This window comes from Macrotis lagotis, chromosome 6, assembly GCF_037893015.1.
Source record: "Macrotis lagotis isolate mMagLag1 chromosome 6, bilby.v1.9.chrom.fasta, whole genome shotgun sequence".
Taxonomy (NCBI): domain Eukaryota; kingdom Metazoa; phylum Chordata; class Mammalia; order Peramelemorphia; family Peramelidae; genus Macrotis; species Macrotis lagotis.
In genome coordinates, this window is record NC_133663.1 from 6510029 (window position 1) to 6529802 (window position 19774).

At 40.5% G+C, this 19774-nt stretch overlaps 1 protein-coding gene across 4 annotated transcripts in view; it reads right to left on the reverse strand.

The window, feature by feature from the left end:
- Window positions 1–19774, reverse strand: part of IL1RAP (interleukin 1 receptor accessory protein) — a 142949-nt gene that overhangs the window by 36079 nt on the left and 87096 nt on the right. For all 4 annotated transcript variants that reach the window (XM_074190642.1, XM_074190639.1, XM_074190640.1 and 1 more), the window contains 3 exons: window positions 14492–14777; window positions 13198–13384; window positions 1271–1436 (listed from right to left, as the gene is read on the reverse strand). In XM_074190642.1, coding sequence (XP_074046743.1) covers window positions 1271–1436; window positions 13198–13384; window positions 14492–14777 — 639 coding nt within the window. The remainder of the gene's footprint in view (window positions 1–1270; window positions 1437–13197; window positions 13385–14491; window positions 14778–19774) is intronic.

Genomic DNA, 19774 nt, shown 5'->3' on the forward strand with positions numbered 1-19774 from the left:
AAGAATTTAATATAAAAACATAAGGCCCCAAATTCCCTGGACCTGATATTAAGCCAAAGCAATTTAATAGCAATATCTCTAATGAAGTCATCTCATTGCATCTTTACCATCTCCAACATATGTGCAGGGAAGGGCTTTCAAAATAAAGAGATCTAATGGGGGAAATGAAAAATATAAGAAACAGGATGAAGGAAATATCTTTCCTACTGGCCTGGGCTTTCTTGGACTCGGAAGAAGATTTTTTTAGTGATTCTACAAAAGACAGACATATCTCACCGGGTAAATCATTAATTATTGATTTTTCTCAGACAAATGAAAGGACAAGAAATTATTTACTATTTTCTGTCCAATTCTGAATTTCAATGAAGAATATGAGGACAGGTATTGTCTGGTTTTTGAATTTGCAACCATGAAACCGAGCCCAGGGTTAGACATAGAGTGGACATTGAGAAAATATTTCATGTTTTTCCTTCCTTCCTTCCTTCCTTCCTTCCTTCCTTCCTTCCTTCCTTCCTTCCTTCCTTCCTTCCTTCCTTCCTCCCTCCCTTCCTCCCTCCCTTCCTCCCTTCCCTCCCTTCCTTCATTTCCAATAGAGACTGACCAATATCCTAGTGAAGGGTCAAGGTCTAGGAGGAAGCAACAGGATCTTCTACCAAAGAACTCACTGGCATTTCATTAAACGGTAACATCCCTTGGCAGCCAGTAGTGCCCTATGGCAAATAGGAGGGTCATTATCTCTGAATAGGGGAGTGAAGTTCAATATTGGTGTTGAGGTAGAGAACCAGGTCTCTCTTTTTGTTGATGATGTTATGATATAGGATGAGTCAACATGAATAAGAAAAGGACTTCTGATACAGTACTCTAGGACCATGGGCACTCTTATCCCCCTTTGTCAATTGAATAAACTGAGGCCCTGAGATATTCAGTGAGGGACCTATGAGGTAATAAGGAGAGCTCTGGATTTGGAGTCAGAGAACCTGAGTTGGGGTCTGGATCTTCAACTTATTGCCTGTGCCCTCGGGTGATTCATTTAACTTCTGTGGGTCTCGGTTTCCCTCTCTGCAAGATAAAAGGTTTAGGCTAGATGAACCCAGAGTTTTTTCCCAGCTGACTGTCTTAACTCCTAAGTGATCAAAACAAGATTTGCTATCAGGTCTCCTGGCTCCCTGTCCAGGGCTTTCCAAGAATCCCAAGATGGTCTTGACTTAATAACTGAAAGGAATGAGGAAGGAAGAACCCTGTGGTTTTTGTTGTGGTGATCTCTCCTTACCTACCACCTTTACCTCCATGGTTCTAGTGAGGTTAAAGTTGCGACCATTCTCTGGATAAGTCACAACACAGGTGTAGAATGCAGCATTAGAGACAAGGACATAGGCAAAGATGAGCTCGGTGCCATTCACTTCAACCTTATTAAAGTTTTCCACTTTTCTACATTCCTAGAACAGGTCAGGAAAAAAACAAAACAAAAACACTATTAGGATTCTAGACCAAGCACATACACACACACACACACACACACACACACACACACACACGCACATGCACACCCACCAGAATATGTAGAGGGTTTGAGAGTACATTTCTCTGAGAAGTTTCCAGGGACCTCCTCCAGGTGTCTGCCCCAAATTCTAGAAGGCCACAATGTAATAAGCCAATAGTACTTTTTGATTAACAGAGAAAAAGCCTAGAATGGGAATACTCTCCTACCCCCTCAACCAGCCAGGTCTCAGTAATTCCAGGAACACACCAATTTCCTTCTATCTACTCCAAGATTCTCATCCACAGATTACGTGGTCCCCCCAGGAACAATGGTAAGAGCCGAAGAAAACTGGCCACCGAGTCTGGCAGCCAGGCTTTGGTCACCCTGAAGATCTTCCCTGGAATGCTAGAGGTTCAACACTCCTATAATAAAGTCCACCACTCACTCACAGCTTGGGTGAGCTTGTCATGTTCTTTCCCTAAGCTTCACTTTTTTCATCTGTAGACTAGAATATCTGAGGGGACAGCACATTTAGAGTTTCAATCCTAACTCTTATTCTCTGTGGGCAAGCCAATTTACTTCCCTGGACCTCAGTTGGACAGCTTTAGAGCTAGAACCGTATGAACTTAAAGAGACTCATTTCCATCTGATATTTCTTCTCTAGGTCTTGGTTTCCTTTTTAGCACAAGAAAGGAATAGGTTTAGATGACAAAGAAATTCTCCAAAGCTGAGAAAGTAGAAGTTCACACATAAACAAATTCTTGTTCTGGGTTCCTTCTGTTCATATAAAAACTTGATTGCCCCTTCCCTAAAGACTTTTATGAATTTAAGCCAAAAAAGTTAAAGAAATATGTCAGAAAACATTACCTATCTATTGTGACATAACTTTCATAACCATTTCTATGGTCACTTACGACTTATATATATTAACTTCTCTGGGCCTCAGCTTTCCCAATTGTAAAATAGGAAGCAGAGGTTAGTATCTCCAAGATCCCTTCCATCTTTAAATCTATAATCCTTACCTCTGATGAGAATATAATGTATCATAAAAAAATAGCCAGCCAAATGACAACCCTGTCACCACAATGCATGTATTCATAGCTAATCCCTCACAGCAGACAAAGGTAGAGTTTTATCACATCTTTATAACAAATAGGCAAGATGGCAAGGACATCCTGGCCCTTGGCTAATCTCTAGGTCTCTACTATCCTGGTAGATTATGGTAGATGTCTAGGTCTAAGGCTTTTGAATTAGAACGAGTTTGTAGAATTAGCAGTAGTGCCAAACTCACTTTTAAGTCACTTAAATATGTGAACCAGGTTGGAGGCAGTCTCCATCACGTGGGAAAAACTCAGAACATTGGATTTGGAAAACCTGGGCCATATTCCAGCTATCACTGACCAGCCGTGAGACTTTTCGTTGCACAACCTCAGTTTCCACTCCAGTAAAAGGAAAGGGCAAGCCTCAAGGACCTGTTAAGTCCCTTCCATTGGGACATTCTCTGGGACAGTGAATTTACAAAGAACTTTCCTTATACACAGATCAAGGTTGCTTCTCAGCCATTAAGAATTTGATCTCATAGCTCTGTCCTAGAGGGGGACAGATAAGGTCTTAGTAACTCCCATTTTATAGATAGAGAAAATGAAACCCAAAGAAATCAGAAAGTTATGTTTGAGATCTGGCTACCCAATCAGTCAACAAATCAACAAGACACTATACAAAATGCAGGAGGTGCAAAGATAAAAGGGAGACAGTCCCTGTCCTTTAAGGAACTTCTATTCTGCTAATTCATTTCAGAACTAGAATTCAGATTTGTATTCTGACAATGTATTTTGTAGTTTTTTTTGTTTCTGTTCAGTAATTTCAGGTCCAACTGACTCTCTGTGGCCCCATTTGGGGTTTTCTTGACCAAGATACTGAAGTTGCTTGCCATCAATTTCTTCAGCTCATTTGACATATGAGGAAACTGAGGCAAATAGAATTAAGTAACTTTTCCTGTCAGTTAGGAAGTGTCTGAGGCCAGATTTGAACTCAGTCTTCCTGACTCTAAGTCCAGCATTCTGTCCACTGTTCCACTTAGCTTCTTGTCCTGGCCTAATCTTTAGCTCTCAGTAGCAAAGTGATTGTGGAGAACCACCTCAGTCCAAGGTTATCTCTAAAATGGAGTCACAAATGATATCACTAAGTACCAAAGCATCTCTTATAGCCATTGTCTTTATTTCACTCATATGACCAACAATAACTAAGTCCTCCATCTTCTTCCAATTGAACTATTACAATAAATTATTAAAAGTTCTCCAAATTCCAACCCATCCCCCTCACAACTGTACCAGTGATTTCTTCTAATGTGGGAATCTGCCCATGTCACTCCCCAGTCCACAAATCCAGTGGCTCCCTATTACCTTTAGCTCACACATAGACTTCTCTGTTTGACATTTAAAGGCCTTTACAATATAGCTGCAACCAACCTTTTCAAGTTCATTAATTAATGATTCAATTAAAGAACAAATATGCTATAAATTACTGAAAAGAGCCAGCCATTAGGTGCTAGGGATAGAAATATATGAAATTAAAAACAAACTGTTCTCAAAGAACTTAGATGTATTGAGAGTCATCTCTCTCTTTCTCTCTTTGTCTCTGAGTCTCTGTCTCTGTTTCTCTTCGCTCATCTCTGTATGTCTGTGTTTATATGTCTATATACACCTTTATACAGATGTATCTATGTTTGCCAATATATTCATTTACATTTACCAAAAATACAAAGCAATTCCATAGAGAGTAATTATGGAAGGATCCAACAAAGGCTTTGTATGGCATAGATAGTGCATGAGTTGAGTGTAAAAGAAAGGGAAGGAATGTCTAAGGAGGAAGTACATGACTACCAGTTTTAAGTTAGTAAAACAGAAGATGGATTTAGAATTTGGAAGGATCAGAGACAGAATCAATTTGGCTCAAATGCTGAGTGTTGGAAGGAGATGATAGATGGCAAGGGTAGAAAAATGGTATGGGGCCAGACTATGAAGGTGTGACATTTATATTGTGTATATTGAGAAGGAGAATGTTGAAATCATCTTTGTGTATAAGGACAATCACTTTGGAAGTGGAAGATGGATTGGCGAAGAGGAAACAGGAGGCAGAAAATTCAATTGTGAACAGCCAGTGTAGCAGTCTGGGCTAGAGGTGATGAGGGTCTGGTCTAAGAAGATAGGGTTGGTAGGGGGAGATACTCTGGAGTCTGAGCCAGAGTCCAAATCCAGCTCTTCACATTTAATGCCTTTAGGACCTTGGGCAAGTTATTTGTTCCCTCTAGGTCTTAGCTTTGTCTCTGTTAAATGAGGTCCTTGGACTAGATCACTGTGGAAGTCCCTTCCAGCTTGAGCTCTGGGAGATCATCTTCTCACGGTTTAGGTCAAAAGACAAATGAGAAGGGTTGAATAATAAGAGGAGGTCAGTATTCCAATTTAAGATTCCAGAGAGCTTTGTAAATTGTACTCATGTGATCCCTACAAAGATCCTGGGAGGAATGTGCTGCTGCTGTTATCCCCATTTGACAGATGAGAAATAGAGCTTGAGACCACAGAGCCAGTAAGTCCCTGAGTTTGAATCGGAACTTGAACTCAAGTCTTCATAATTCTAAGCCCATTAGTCAATGCTGATGCCACCTAGTTTCCTGGCTGCAAGAGATATTATGGGGCCCATTTTCTAAAGACCCTTCTCTGCACCAACTAAAGGGGTCTCCAGTTTTGTTTCCTGTCCATAGTGGTCCATGGTCTGCCTGTTTGCCTTTGAATGGGTTGTACCCCCTGCCTGCTGCACCTTCCACTTTCACCTTCATTTCACAGCATCACAGACTTCCCTCAAAGGAGAGCTCCTGCCAGAGGCCGTGTGTGTGTGTGTGTGTGTGTGTGTGTGTGTGTGTTTATGTATGTATATGTACGCACACACACACGTGTATTTCCTCTAGACCAAAATTACTCTGACATATAGTTTAGCTTTTAAATTTATAACGTCACCCTACTAATAGACTGGAAACCCCCATGAGGACAAGATCAATGTCATTTCTCTGTTTCTCCTGCCCTTCTCAGTTGTTGGCACTTGATGGATAATTGATGAATGATATCAGATGGTACCTATATTGTTTGGTATGACTCTGGGAGTCAAGGAGGTTTGATTTCTGAGACTGCGGATAAAATGCCAGACCTTTGTATTGCCCTGCTTGCCAAGGTTTGGACTCTGCACTTGGCTTTAATCTCTAGCAAGGCTGTCAAGCCCTGGACTCTGCCAAGGGTAAGTGCCTATGAGCTCCTATGAGTTCTCTTAAAAAGGTCTCCCTGAAAACTCAACTGTTGATTCCTCTTGAATAAATTAGGTGAATTTGAAACTCCAGTGTGTTGCATCTAGAGTTTCATCATGGGGGAGCTGCCTCTGTTAATACAATCTGGAACTCATACATTATTGAGGCTGAAAAATGCCAAGCTGACAGTGAGCAGCCTCCAATCTATCAACCGAACCATGTTGCTGTGTGATTTTGGACAAGTTCATTAACTCCTCAAGTTTCCTAAATGAGAGTATTAGAAAGGATGACCACCAAGGTCTTTTCCAGCTCTGTCTATACAAGCATAGGGTAGGATACATTGGCACATCCCTCAAGTGTCCACCCCCAACTCCATCTGTAGAGGCCCTGTATGGCTATGTCTTGCTGAGTGTGAATGATGATTTCCATAAAGGGATGCAGTATTTGAATTCATACTATATATTTCCATTGGGTTGGAACACATGAGAAAATATCAAACATTGTTTTTTTTATTTTTTTTCAAGGCAATGGGGTTAAGTGACTTGCCCAAGACCACACAGATAGGTCATTATTAAGTGTCTGAGGCTAGATTTGAACTCAGGTACTCCTGACTCCAGGGTCAGTGCTCTATCCACTGCACCACCTAGCCACCCCCAGATAGCAAACATTTAACAACATGTAATCATTATTCACACTAATGGGGGACAGGCATTTCTCTCCCTATTAGGATGCCAGAAATGTTGAGAGAAAGTGTCTTTGGATTCCAAATGTTTAGGATCATGGTGCTATTAGAATTCCTCCATTAGAAAACATGGAAAAAGACTTAACTTTCATTTTCTATTTGATCTCAAGCTCTTGGCTTAGCCCATTATAATACTGGACTTAATAGATGATTTTTCATTTGTTCATTTTCTATTTATTTACAGTTTTAAATATATTCATCTTTAATTCATTAATTGATTAGAACTTGAAAGGGGGTCAGAGTTCAACAATATTCCTGAATGATATTATTGACTTTGAAATTTCCAAGGAGCCACACACATAGCAAAATCACCATCATTAGGGAACCAAAGCATGAAAAGGTAATCCAAAATAAATCAGAGCTTCCTTCTCCAATTGAACCTCTGATGTGGCACCCAGGACCCAGGTGAGCTGCCCGCTACCAATCCGACCTTGTTCTACAGGCAGGGTCACAGCCCCTCATCCCACAAGCTGAATTCTACCTGGATCGGAAGTTGTGCGGCTCATTTTTCTAGGGCACAATAGTTTCCATGGCAACATACCATAGTATCTAGTAGAAGAAAAGGAACAAATTCAAGAGTTCACTATATAATTCAAATAAAGAAAAAATGGAAGGAGACAAAAATGAATGGGACAGAGAAGGGACCCCCCCCCCAAGAAGCAGGAAGGAAAAGCAGATTTGTGCAGCCACTCCCAACACATTTCTGAGAAGGGACATGGACCCCTTGGGGACCTCTAGTCTGTTTTCCTGTCTGCTGGCCTGACTAGCTTTTTAAATTTTTTTGATATATTTTCTTTTGATAAAACATGTTTCCCAACAAATGTTCTACAAAGTGCATTCCCTGAAAACATTTAGACAACCCCCCTAAGAGTGTGCCGCTGACAGCAAACATCACTCCATTTTTGTAATTTATCCTTTATTAGCCAAAAGGAAGGATAATCTTGACAGGCTAGTCTGAGAGGCTGAAGGTGATAAGCTGAAACTTAATAAGGATAAAGGAAACATCTTACAAATATTTGGCTTCCAAAAACCAATCTGACACATACAAGATGGCAGAAAAATGACTATACATCAACTCGACAAAAATTTGGATTTGAAAGGTCTAAGGGGGTGATAAGCTCAGTATTTTATGTTAGAAGAGCCAATGCAAGCTCAGAATGCATCAATGGCTAGAGGATTGTGAGCTAGAAAGGAGATCAGAGCACCTCTGGGATACTGAGATCACCTTATAGGAAAGTCCTGGATGAGAGGGAGTCTCCAAAGTAGGAGGGCCAGGATGAGGAAGGGTCAAAAGATCATTCCCTTAAATGTCAGATTCCAGAAAATGGAGCTATTCAAGCATGGGGGGGGGGGGATAAGACAAAGGGTGAGGGAGGATGTCAGAAAGTCAGACTGAAGTACTGCAAAGGCTGTCCTAAGGAAGAAGACTTATTCTTGATCTGTGTGGGGCAGCTAGGTGGCACAGTAGTAGAGCACTGGCTCTGGAGTCAGGAGGATCTGAGTTCAAATTTGACCTCAGACACTTAATAATTACCTAGCTGTGTGGCCTTGAGCAAGCCACTTTTGCCTTGCAAAAACCTAAAAAAAATTCTTGATCTGTGTGACTTCAGAAGGCAGAGAAAAGGGTGAGGAACATTGAATACTATAGTCCCTCGACAAACCAAGACACCCTACCAACCAACCAACCAACTAACAGAGTGGAGGATTGAGTTGTACAATTAGGTTTATTATAGTGAAGGGCATGCTGTGCAAAAGGCATCCTTCTCATGAAAGTAAGGACACTTTCCTGGAGATACTGGTGACTAGAAGGGGAAGTGCCTCAGGAGGTAGAAGGGGGGGACCCCCTCTACCTGAGGACTTTTTTTCCCACTTAGAGGCTAGAGGGGAATATTTGTTGGTATATTGTCAAAGGAACCCTACCTCAGATCCTTCCAGAACTTTTGTGACTTGTTCAGTCCTTTCAGCCATTTCTGGCTCTTCATGACCCCACTGGAGGCGTTTTGTGGCAAGGATACTGAAGTGGTTTTCTCCTCCAGCTCATTTTTATAGATGAGGAAACTGAGGCAGACAGGATGAAATGACTCATCCAGGGTCACACAGCTAGTAAGTATCCGAGCCCAGATTTGAACTCAGGAAGAAGAGTTCCTGACTTCAGCCCTGGTGCTCTATCCGCTGTACCATGTGGTTGCTTCTTTTTCAAATCTAGAGATCTCTCATTAAGGATGCCCTTATTATTAGATTCATCATCATAATCCTCTCTTTGCCTTGAGCTTTATTGCCTTTTCCTGTGGTCTTTATGAACAACTCTACATTCAAAGCACACATACATATATACATGTGCATCTATTTATGCACATATACATGTATAGCATATACACAGTGTATAAATATACACACATGTAGAGGAGGTGTGCGAGGTGATAAATATACACACATGTATAGGAGGCAGGTGTGTGCAGATAAAGAGATGCATGTGTACAGTGTAGACATAGGCATGTGTGTAGGAATGTACATGTGTGCATATCTACATGGACATATACAGACACATGTCTAGTTGATATACATGTGATATAAATATACACAGGCACACATAGAGTATATTATAGTATAGATAGTATATGTAGAGAGAGTATATAATAGACATTATTATATACTCTATATAGCATATAATCATAGAGTATACAATGTACATTATAGTATACATACTATATAGTATATAACAGTATAGGGAGTCTATAGTACATATAGCATAAAATAGTATATAGAGTATAATAATAGACGTTATAGTATACATGCTATATATAGCATATAACTTTATACAGAATATATCCATCTATAGAGTATATACTATCTATGAGAGTATCTCTATTCATTTATAGTATATAGACAGAAAATGTACCCCTACTCACATAGATGTGTATATAGGTGTGACTATGTCTAAATTGTTTTCCTATCTAGTTTTTCTCTTAGCATGACTTCATTTAAGCCTTCCGTGGTTTTTCTGAATTCTGCACATTTGCCACTTAATGATGGCAAGATTCTTTTAAAAGTAATTATTTCTATATATATATTGGTTTCTATATTTTTTTCTCCTTTAAATGTCAGTAGCAGAAAAAGCATTCCTCTAAATGGCCCCGATCTTCTCACCACTGACAAGAAGCGAGGTGATCTTGATGCTGAGGCTTAGTTGACATCCACCATTATGGCCTCTGCCATAATGTTGTTGGAGTGGCCTCACTGGCCGTCCCTGCCAATAAGGGCTACTTGATCTCCAGGAGGGTTCTTGGACTGGGACCTTCCTGAGGGCAGCGTGGGGGTGAGGAAGGGAAGAGGGGTTCTCTTAAATCTTCTTGGGCACCAATTTGATTAGTGGTTTCCTCCCCCTTGCCTGAACCTCCAAAGAGAATCCTGAGGTTTGCCATAAATCATATACCATAATTTCAAGAAATTGGGTTAAATGATCTAAATTAAGAGAATGTGAAGAGATGAGAGGGAGAATGGATCTCAACCACAAGACTGAGAGAACAAAGTTGAAATGAAGAGTTAAAAAAAAGAGAGAGAAAGAAAATCTATCGCACAAACCTTGTAATAAATTGTCCCCATTTCCCAAGAACATATGCATTGCCCATAAAAGGGGTCAAAGTCGAGTTCCTTCTCAGCAAAGTGCCATCTTGATGGCTGGCTGATTGTCATAAAAGGCAAAGCTGTTCCCATTTTCCAGGAGGGGATTCTGAACACTGCACCCTCTAGTCAGATTAATGTTACTGGACGAATTACAGGCGGAGGTAATATACCATTTTTAATGGCCAGACCAGGCAACAGGATGACCTGCCTTCTGCAAATTGATTTCCATTGGGCTTTTTGTTTCATTTTAATTGATTGTGGAGAGCATTGTGGCAGCAGCCATATCTTACAATACCATTTAATCCACCCAATGAAGTCACTCTTTGAATGACAATGGAAGGTCTTTGACTGAGGGGCAAGGGCAAAAAGCATTATTACTTATGCATTTCAAATGTTCAGGTACAACTAAAACCAAGATTTTTTTGAGCAGTATAGACAGGTCCCACAACACAAGACTTATGGTTGTAGGTCCTTCAAGAATCTATGATTTTGTCAGTATGGACAATGTGTCCATAAACTCCTTTGTAACACAGTAAAGAAACCTAGTAATTATAATTATTATTTATGTGGTGATTTAACTTTACAAAATGCTTTATATATATCATCTCCTAAGATCCTTACATAACTCTGGGAAAGAGGAGCTATTATTATTTTCATTTTACAGATGAGGAAGACGGTAAAAGTCATTAAGGGTCTGAGGAAGAATTCAAACTCAAATTTCCTAACTCAAACCCAGTACTCTCTACAACATACCCCTCATTGACCTCAAAAGTGAGTGATGCTGTGGCCAACTAAGTGGTGAGCCTCTCTAAGCTTAACCAGGCAGTGTTTTGGACACCGGAACCATCAAACACTTGGCCCAAGTGATTCTCTGTATTTGGTCTGCTCTGGCTCCATTTCATCAGAAAGTTCAAAATTTTAGGGAGCTCCCAAATGGGCAAGATCATAGGATCATATCTAGAGTGTGGAAATTAGTTAGTTCCCCTGACTTTATCCATGGACAAAACTAAGGCTGTGAAGCAAGGGACTTATCCAAAGGACAATTAATAGACATCAAAGGGATGACTTAAAGCTGCTTCTTCTTTGATTCAATTTTGGTCTACTTTTCTCTGCAGGAAGACATTTTCCCCTTGGGTCAGTTTGGTCCTTTCCAAGTCATTTTAGTTAATAGCAAAATAGCAGAATTTCATTTGTCAGTTGGGGATTTGTGAATGAGAAACTGAGGTCTAAGGATGACAGCAGGTCATTGGGAGTCTGCAAACAGCCACTCAATTGTTCACATGTCAGTTGAATATAGAAAATTAGCCATCACCCTTTCCTCATTCAGGATGTTATTCTCCTGGAGCCATTTCATTGACTTTCTTTTGATTTCTTTTTTTCCTACAGGATAACATGACAGAAGTCAGAATTTAGGCGCCATTCCCTGAGTTGGAGATAACATATTCTGGGCTCAGTTTTACTGAATGTTTGGCAGTGCTTTGGTCAATTAACTGGAAACTTATTCTTAAGGTGGCTAACAAGGAATGACTGACCAAATACAGTCTTTAGCTATAGAGATTTCAGGACTCCCACCCTGTATGGTGGAAATAGTTTGTCATGAGGATGCAAAGAGTATTCTTGAGTACCTGAATTGTTTGTTTATAGGATAAATCTAGCACTGTGTGGGATATATAGGACACCCCCAAAGAGGACACAGACAGAAGAAGATCCTGAAGACCAGAATAAAGTGTCAGCCTGCTTCTGTGGATTTATTCTAGCACTCTGCTCCAGTGACCTAGGATTGTTCTGAAGTCATGTCCACAAAAGAAGGAAGGTTGGGCTTGGAATCAAGGAGACCTGAGTTCAAATATGGCCTTATCAATATTTATTAGTTGGGTGACTCTGAGCCATTACCTTAACCAACATGCCTCAACTTGCTGAACTGTAAAATAAAGCACCTATGTCCCAGGAGGCTCAAATGAGCTAAGCATTTAATATTTTTCATGGTGCATAGTAGGCATTTAATAAATATTAGTTTTTTCTTATTCCTTCTCAGGCCTTCATTCCTTTGCTCCTTCCTTCTTCCCATCAAGCCTTTATCCCTTTGCTCCTTCCTTCACTTCTTCCTTTCTTCCTTTATTTCTTCCTTCCTTTGTTCCTTCCATCCTTCCTTTTCTATAATGAATGAAAGTGATAGGAAAAAATGTATTTCTTTTTTTAAAGGAAGGCATTAGACTAATTTGTCTCTAGAGTACCTTCCTCTAACTTTACCCTAAAATCCATGAAATAAATCCCTTGCTAAACTTCACCTTGTGCAGAGATAGAAATGACTTCACCTTGGTGACAAGATTACACCATATTTGTCCACTGGTCAAAACCCTGTGCTATTTATTGTCAGTTTGGGATCATCCTTTATCAAGGTGGATCCTCTTGTCTGTGATAAGAGAGCTCCCTGAAACTCTGAAAGGTTAAAGGGCTTCCCCATGGCCACAAAGCTATATGTCACATGTGGGAAATCCATCTGGGTGTCCCTGGGAAAAGTCCAACAGTCTAATTATCCATGATGATGCCACATTGACTTTGTTCCTCACTCAATATGTAGGAAAAACTCCAAACAAAAACCAAACAACCTACTGCTAATGTTACGATCTGAGACCTAGCACATTTCTAAAGTATTTTGCTTCTGCCATCTCACTGGAGTCCGACAGTTCCATGAGATTAAGTGTATACATTTGGTATCCCCATTTTATAAAAAGTAAACTGATACTCAGAGAGGATGAGTCAGTTGAAAAGGATCCTTCAGCTATGAAATCCCAGAATCTGAATTTGAACTCAGGTCTTCCTAACTTTGGCCCTGTGCTCTACCCATCACCCCACACTACCTCCATGATATGTATAAAATCATGTAGATTATGTCAAATTTGCAAAGGGTCTTACAATCATCATTCCACTTGTCCAGAAACACTTAACCTCTGTGCCTGGCCCCAGGAAAGTATTCTATGCCTACTTGTTGGCTGACTGCCAGTTATAGGTCTCCCCATGATGGTGATTGGAAAGGCAGAAAATAGGTTTACTTACCCTGAACCACTGAACCTTTGGCTTAATACTGGAAGGGAAAAATCCTTCTATGTTTGGACACTTTATAACCTGCAAGGTATGTTCCAGATATATCAACTCCGTGGACACCTTTATTGTGGGTTTGAAACAGTTGTTTTTCTGAATCACTTCTACTGGAAAGGCAACTTTGCTGCAGTATGTGGTGTTTCTGAAGAGGGAAAGAAGGGAGGTGATGGTTAGGTCAACCTGGATGGCAGCCAAGGTCAAGGGACACTGGCACACAACAGAGGAAACAACAGCATTTGGCAAGGAAGCCTGTTAAAATGCTTTACTCAATCTAAGATTTGAAAAGGCCCTCCTAAGAGCTCCAGACCAATCTCCAGCAAACAGCAATTTCCAAAGCCCACTGAACTCGATGCTATTTTCTGGAAGGTCTCCAGTAAATGGTAGGTCCCAACCGCCTGAGCCATCCCACTGAACAGTGGACAGTTCTGACTAGGAGAAAAGGGGGTGTCTGTCCTCCTCTCAACCATAAATCTGTAGCTTTCCAACTTTCTTCCATTTCTCCTAGTTCCATGACTGGGGACCAAGCAGAGCCTGTTAATCCCATATGTCACTGGATAGCTCTTCAAATCATTAAAGACAACAACCACCTTCTTGTGAAGCCTTCTCTTCTAGGTTAAACACTGTTGTTCTGACAAGTGACCCACATATTGCTACACTGGCTTGCAACATCTTACTGACATTTCTTTGGGTACCTTGGGCTTAGCAATATTCTCCCTACAGTGTGGTTCTTGGATTAGATTCTAAGTTTGGTGGAAGTCTGGTAAGTAGACAGGAAGGAAGAAAATAATATAGGGAAGGGAAAGAAGAAGTGGGGGGGAGGGAGGAAGAAAGGAAATTGGCTTCCTATAGTTAATAGCATTATCCACCATTCTCCTGAGCAATGAGTCAGGTATGTTTTTAGATGCAACAGGGCTTGTAGACAATTAGATAGTACATTAGAGCACAGGGCCTGTAATCAGGAAGATCTAAGAGAAAATTAAGGCTCAGATTCTCTAACAATTGGCAGGTTATCTAACACCTGACTCAGTTTTCCCATTTCTAAAATGTAAATAATAATGGCACTGACCTCCCAGGTCATTGGAGATGTTTGCTTTGGCTTTAAAATGTGGCTTTAGAATAGTGTTTGTCACTGAGTGCATCTACACCTACAAATTGCATATGTGGTTACATGCAAGTCTCCTCATGTCCTCATCTTACTCCTAAGTCTCTTCTCATGCAGAGAGAGCATCCTCCTAGCAACCTTCCTCACCTTAGCATGCAGGTGTAGTTGCCCGTGTCATTGAGCAGGGTGGGTCGGAACCAAATGAGATCCTTCTCCTTGCTGATCCGGTTGTCAGGGAGACGGAAGTTGATGGGCTCCTCTAGGTCCTGGTCTTGCCCAATCCAATACCAGATGAGTGTTAGGCCAGCTGAGTGGGCAGTGCTATAGTTGAACTTTAAGAAACGTTCAAAGAGAGGGCATTGGATGCGGGCTGGCTCCCCCTCATACACTTGGATTGGCCACATGGTGTCCAGCCCCCAGTCATCACAGCGTTCTGGAACAAAGAGGGAGATGACATTCATTCCATGCCACTGTAGCACCAGCCTGGACTGCAGACCCTGCTGAGCAAATCTGTAGGGTTCACATATTCTTTCATTAAAAAATTATAATGTACCAAAATATTGAAAGCCTGAAATATATTGCTGATACTCAAACCATGTGCCTTAAATGTCCACTAAGAGTATAACATTTTATAGTTTCTGACATTTGGTGAGAAAAGCAGGGCCATTATCCATGCCATGGAAAGCCAAGGGGAAACTTCCTATTTGTTTTATAAAGCAAATGCCTATTTTTCACATCTGCTTATTTTCATGCTTTGCTACTACAGACCTCCTCCCTGAAAGCCTGTGGGCTTCGCCAGGATAGAGAGGGGCCATGATCCAGAAAGACCCCAGTGAGTCACAGCTTCTCCAAGGTCTGATATGGCCAGAAAAAAAAGGACTGAAGCAGTTTAAGAATGTGAGCTAATGTAATTCTGTTTCCCCCAAGCTCCTAAAATTGTAATTCTACTTGTCTAAAATGGACAGCGCATGGCCCATTGGGAATCAGCTTTTAAACACTAACTTTGCTCTCATAGATTGCACACAGTGACATAGACTTGGCACAACCATGTTATGTCCAGGGCATTTTTTTTGTAGATTTTCATCTTCTTTTTTTTTTAAAGAATAAACTAGATTGCACAATAGATAGGGTGATAAACTTGGAACCTGAGTTCAAATTCTGACTAGACACTCACTAAATATTTTATCTAAAGTAAATCACCCTCTGTCCATCTGTAAAATAGGAATAATAATGGATAACAATAGACTCAATTCCCTACCTCTCAACTTGCTGTGTGAATGAAATTAGGTAACATTGGTAAAGCCATGAGTGCATCTACACCTACGAATTGCATACATGGTTACATGAATGCATAGATTTTTGTTGTTCAGTGTTTGTTGTGATGGACTTTTATGGCCCCATTTGGGGTTTTCTTGGTGAAGATACTAGAATGGCTTGCATTTCCTTCTTTAGCTCATTTTTACAGATAAAGAAACTGAGGCAAGCAGGTTTCAGTGATTCATGAAGGGTCATATAGGTAATAAGTATCTGAGTTGATTTGAACTCAGGAAGATGAATCTTTCTATTTTCAGAGCTGGTGCTCTATCTACTGTGTCCCCTAACTGCCCTATAGACATGTGTGTGTGTGTATATATATATATATATATATATATATATATATATATATATATATATGTTTGTATGTCTGCCTGGGTGTATATTTCTATAAATATATAAACAAATGTGTGTGTGGTTATGTGGCTATGTCTATTTGCATATATGTATCTTGTAGACATCCATATATATATATACACATAAATGCCTGCATGTAGATGTTTGTGTCTGTGCATATATGTTTCTATAGACATATATGTCTACATCTCTACACACTTGCTAGGATTATTCTTGTTAGGAGGGAGTATGCAACTGGACCTGTGAATTCTGTGGCATAGAGAGCCCTCATTTAGGAGACTTTCTCCCCAGTGCAGAGATGGATAAGGTGATGCACAATGGATAAGGCAATGAACTTCACAAATTTAGACTGGATCCTTGAAAAGCTGAAGTTATTTATCAGGATCACAAGGCCAGAGTGAGGAAGAAGCAGGATTTGACCCCTGGTCTTTCTTCCTCTAAGGACAGCTTTCTTTCTACTACTCTGTTCCACTGTCTCTCAGATGGAGACACATGACTCCTTAGCGACAATTCTCACAGAGTAAGATATTTTCATCACCAACATGGGGGCCTAAAAAACAGTGATTCAGTCATTGTGAAATCTATGGCTCAGGTGATTGGGGACCTACATAAGAATTTGAAAGGGATGGATGCAGAGAGGACCACGACTGTTGGATATGGTCCATAGGAACTGGGCAACCACCAGTAGCAGGTGAGGTATGAAGAGGAGGCTTCTGAGAAGGTAGTTCCTTGACCTGGAAGTCATAGGGAAATGGTTTGTCCTGTTCTAGTGGTCTCCTAGCAGCTTTCTGGAAGGTGTTATGGGGGAAAAGGAATGGTGCCCTCCTGATCCCTTGAAGCATCCACAAAGGATAATTTCAAATGGAGTGGGGGTATGGATGGGTGGCAGACCTAGCAATGTAGGAACTGTGGGACCACATTTTATTTCCAAGAGTTCAGTAAGGTAGGTGTAATTTCTTAGTACCCTAATTTTACAGATAAAAAATTGAAGGTGAGAGATCTGTGACTTGCCCAGGATTCAACCACTAAGTCACGGAGGCAATTTCCATCTCAATATACAACATTCTATCTATGGTGTAAAACCGACTGTCTTCTCATACTGACCCCACCATCCCCAAAATCAGAAAAAAGAACTGGGGGAAAACCAGTTCATGTCTTTTAGAAAAATTCTTATTGAAATAGGAATATGAACAACTAAACAGGACTAGGAATAAATGTCCTTAATATAGTCAACAAGAAAATTGGCATTTATTAAGTGTTTACTGTCTGTACATTAAAGTTTCCAAAGCTCTTTACTCATAACAAACTTGTGAAATAGAGGTCATAGACATGATCATATAATAACAATCATTATTATAAAAAATTGCAAAAGTATCATTATATAATTAAATAATTTTACAAATGAGGAAACTGAGGATCACATGAAAAGGTTTGAGGGTCATATGGTCCCATGGAAAAAAAAGGCAGGATTTGAACCAGAGTCTTTCTAATCTCAGGGACAAAGATATGCCAACTATTTCATGAAGAACAGTCAGTCATCCCAGTCAGTATTTCCTGATATGTACCTACATGATGGAATATGCTATGGGGGATATGAAAGAGGTCTATCTCTGACAGATACTCCTAGTGAAACATTCATTGATCTGGTGCCACTGGTGACCTCCTGAATAGAACACTGGACTTCTAGTCAGAAAGACTGAAATTCAAATACAGCTTCAGATACTTCCTAATTGTCTGCTCCCGAGCAAGTGTCTGTCTCAGTTTCCTCAACTGTAAAATGAGAATAAAAATATTATCTACCTCCCATAGTTATTGTAAGGGTCAAAAAAGAAAATCTTTGCAATGTGCTTAGGACAGTGTCTAGAATACCGTAGGTGCTTAATAAACTTTCTCCCTCTCCCTTTGCCTCCAGCTCCAAGTGCTCTCTTCCTCCCCAAGTTTTATGAGCACTTTGAGGAATTGCCTTGTCCTACTCTGTGAGCATGTCTTTCCTCTCAGCTGTCTCCAATACAACATAAGTTCCTCAGAAGTAGACATTATGACATCTATCCTTATGTCTCAAAATATCTAGTATAGCGTCTTCAATATGTTAACATGGCACCTTTATCATAGGTTTCCTTTGTTGATTCAGAAAAACTAAGTATTTCTTGCTTCAAGCTGCTTCTAATTTAGTTGGAAAGATGGATAAAGATAATGAATGAAAATGAAGAATGAAAAACCATTTTCTAAATACATACTATATGACAAGCACTATGACATGAATTGTCCCACTCTCTGGAGACAGAAATAGGGAAGCAAAACAAACTTCCTTTTGAGAATATCACATCCTAGTAGGAAGAGACTCCCAAAACAGTAGAGGTCCAACTCCAAGATGGATAAGACGAAGGTCTCCAGAGTCTACAGCACAAGACACGTGGCAATGCCATAGGGCCAGTATGTTTAAGACCAGAATGGAGAGCAAGACTAGTGTCTATAAAACAAGAGAGCCCAATTCAAGACTATGCATAACAGAGGACTGAAAGGTGACCTCTAAGGACTGTGGGAGCTCAGAAGAGAAAGTCTTGGCAGTATCAAGGAAGATTCTACCTAAATGATGATTTCAGGTGGCCAGTCGGAAAAGCACAGCATGAAGGAAATTAATCCCAAACTTAATCCCATATCTTCATGAAATTTTTTATGTGCCTTCCATAAAGAATATATCATTATGTGTTAAGTCTGCTTTTGTTTACAGCTCATGTTTGTATCAAAGGGACTAGTAAGCATCCAATTGGTCCCAACTTCAATGTTCTTGACTCTCTAGAAAATAATAGTGTTTGGAAGCCTCAATGGACCATCTCTCTATCTCCATCGGATTTCTTGGTAAAGAGACTAAATAAGAATACATTAATATTCATAAAAGTGTAAGGAGGGACTGTAGTATTGTGTGGCCATCCCTAACCGGCACATCCACCCATTTGAAACTGATGCTGCAAATTATGCGGCTTCTCCAGCAGCTACCTGTGGGCCTTCTGTCAGTGCTTTTTAAATTATTCAATGAATAAATAAAAATAAAAGCTATGACAAGAGACAGGGATGTCACGGAACACAGAATTAATGATGTGACTCATCGCCGGGCCCAGCAGAAGGCCAGGACAGAGAGACGGCTGTTGTACAAATAGACCTGTCTATAATAACAGCGTGATGAATTCCACCCATCATGAGCACTGAGAATTGCTGTTTTGTTTAATATGTTGCTCCAATCCTGTTCAAACCACCCTGGAAGCCCCAGCCTTGAAATGGCCCCAAATACAAGAGAACATGAAGCCATCATTCCATCCGCCAAATGGGCTGCCAAAGTTCAAGCTCACTGGCACAAAGACGAATAGAGGCATTCGGAGCTTTTCAACTCCAAGTCACTGATAGATCCAGCCCACACTGGCAACAGCAATTAGCATTTCCATAGCATGGCATACATCTTAACTAATGAACCTCTCAGCAGCTGGATGGGGTTCCATGGCCATTATACATTCATAGGAGCTGAGCCAGAGAGGTTAGCAAAAGCACTCCCTCCTAGCAACTAATCCCAAGCCAACAGAGGCCACCAGAATTCAGAGGGAAGAATCCCCTCCCCAAACCTGCTGCTCAGATATTCAAGGCCAAGCCTCTTCTACAAGAAACTTGTCAGCTCTTTCCAATGAGGCAAAACAGCTCTTCACAATATTCTGATAGGATTGGAAATGTGTCTATGTATGTGTGTATGTGTTGGATGGGGGGTGTTGT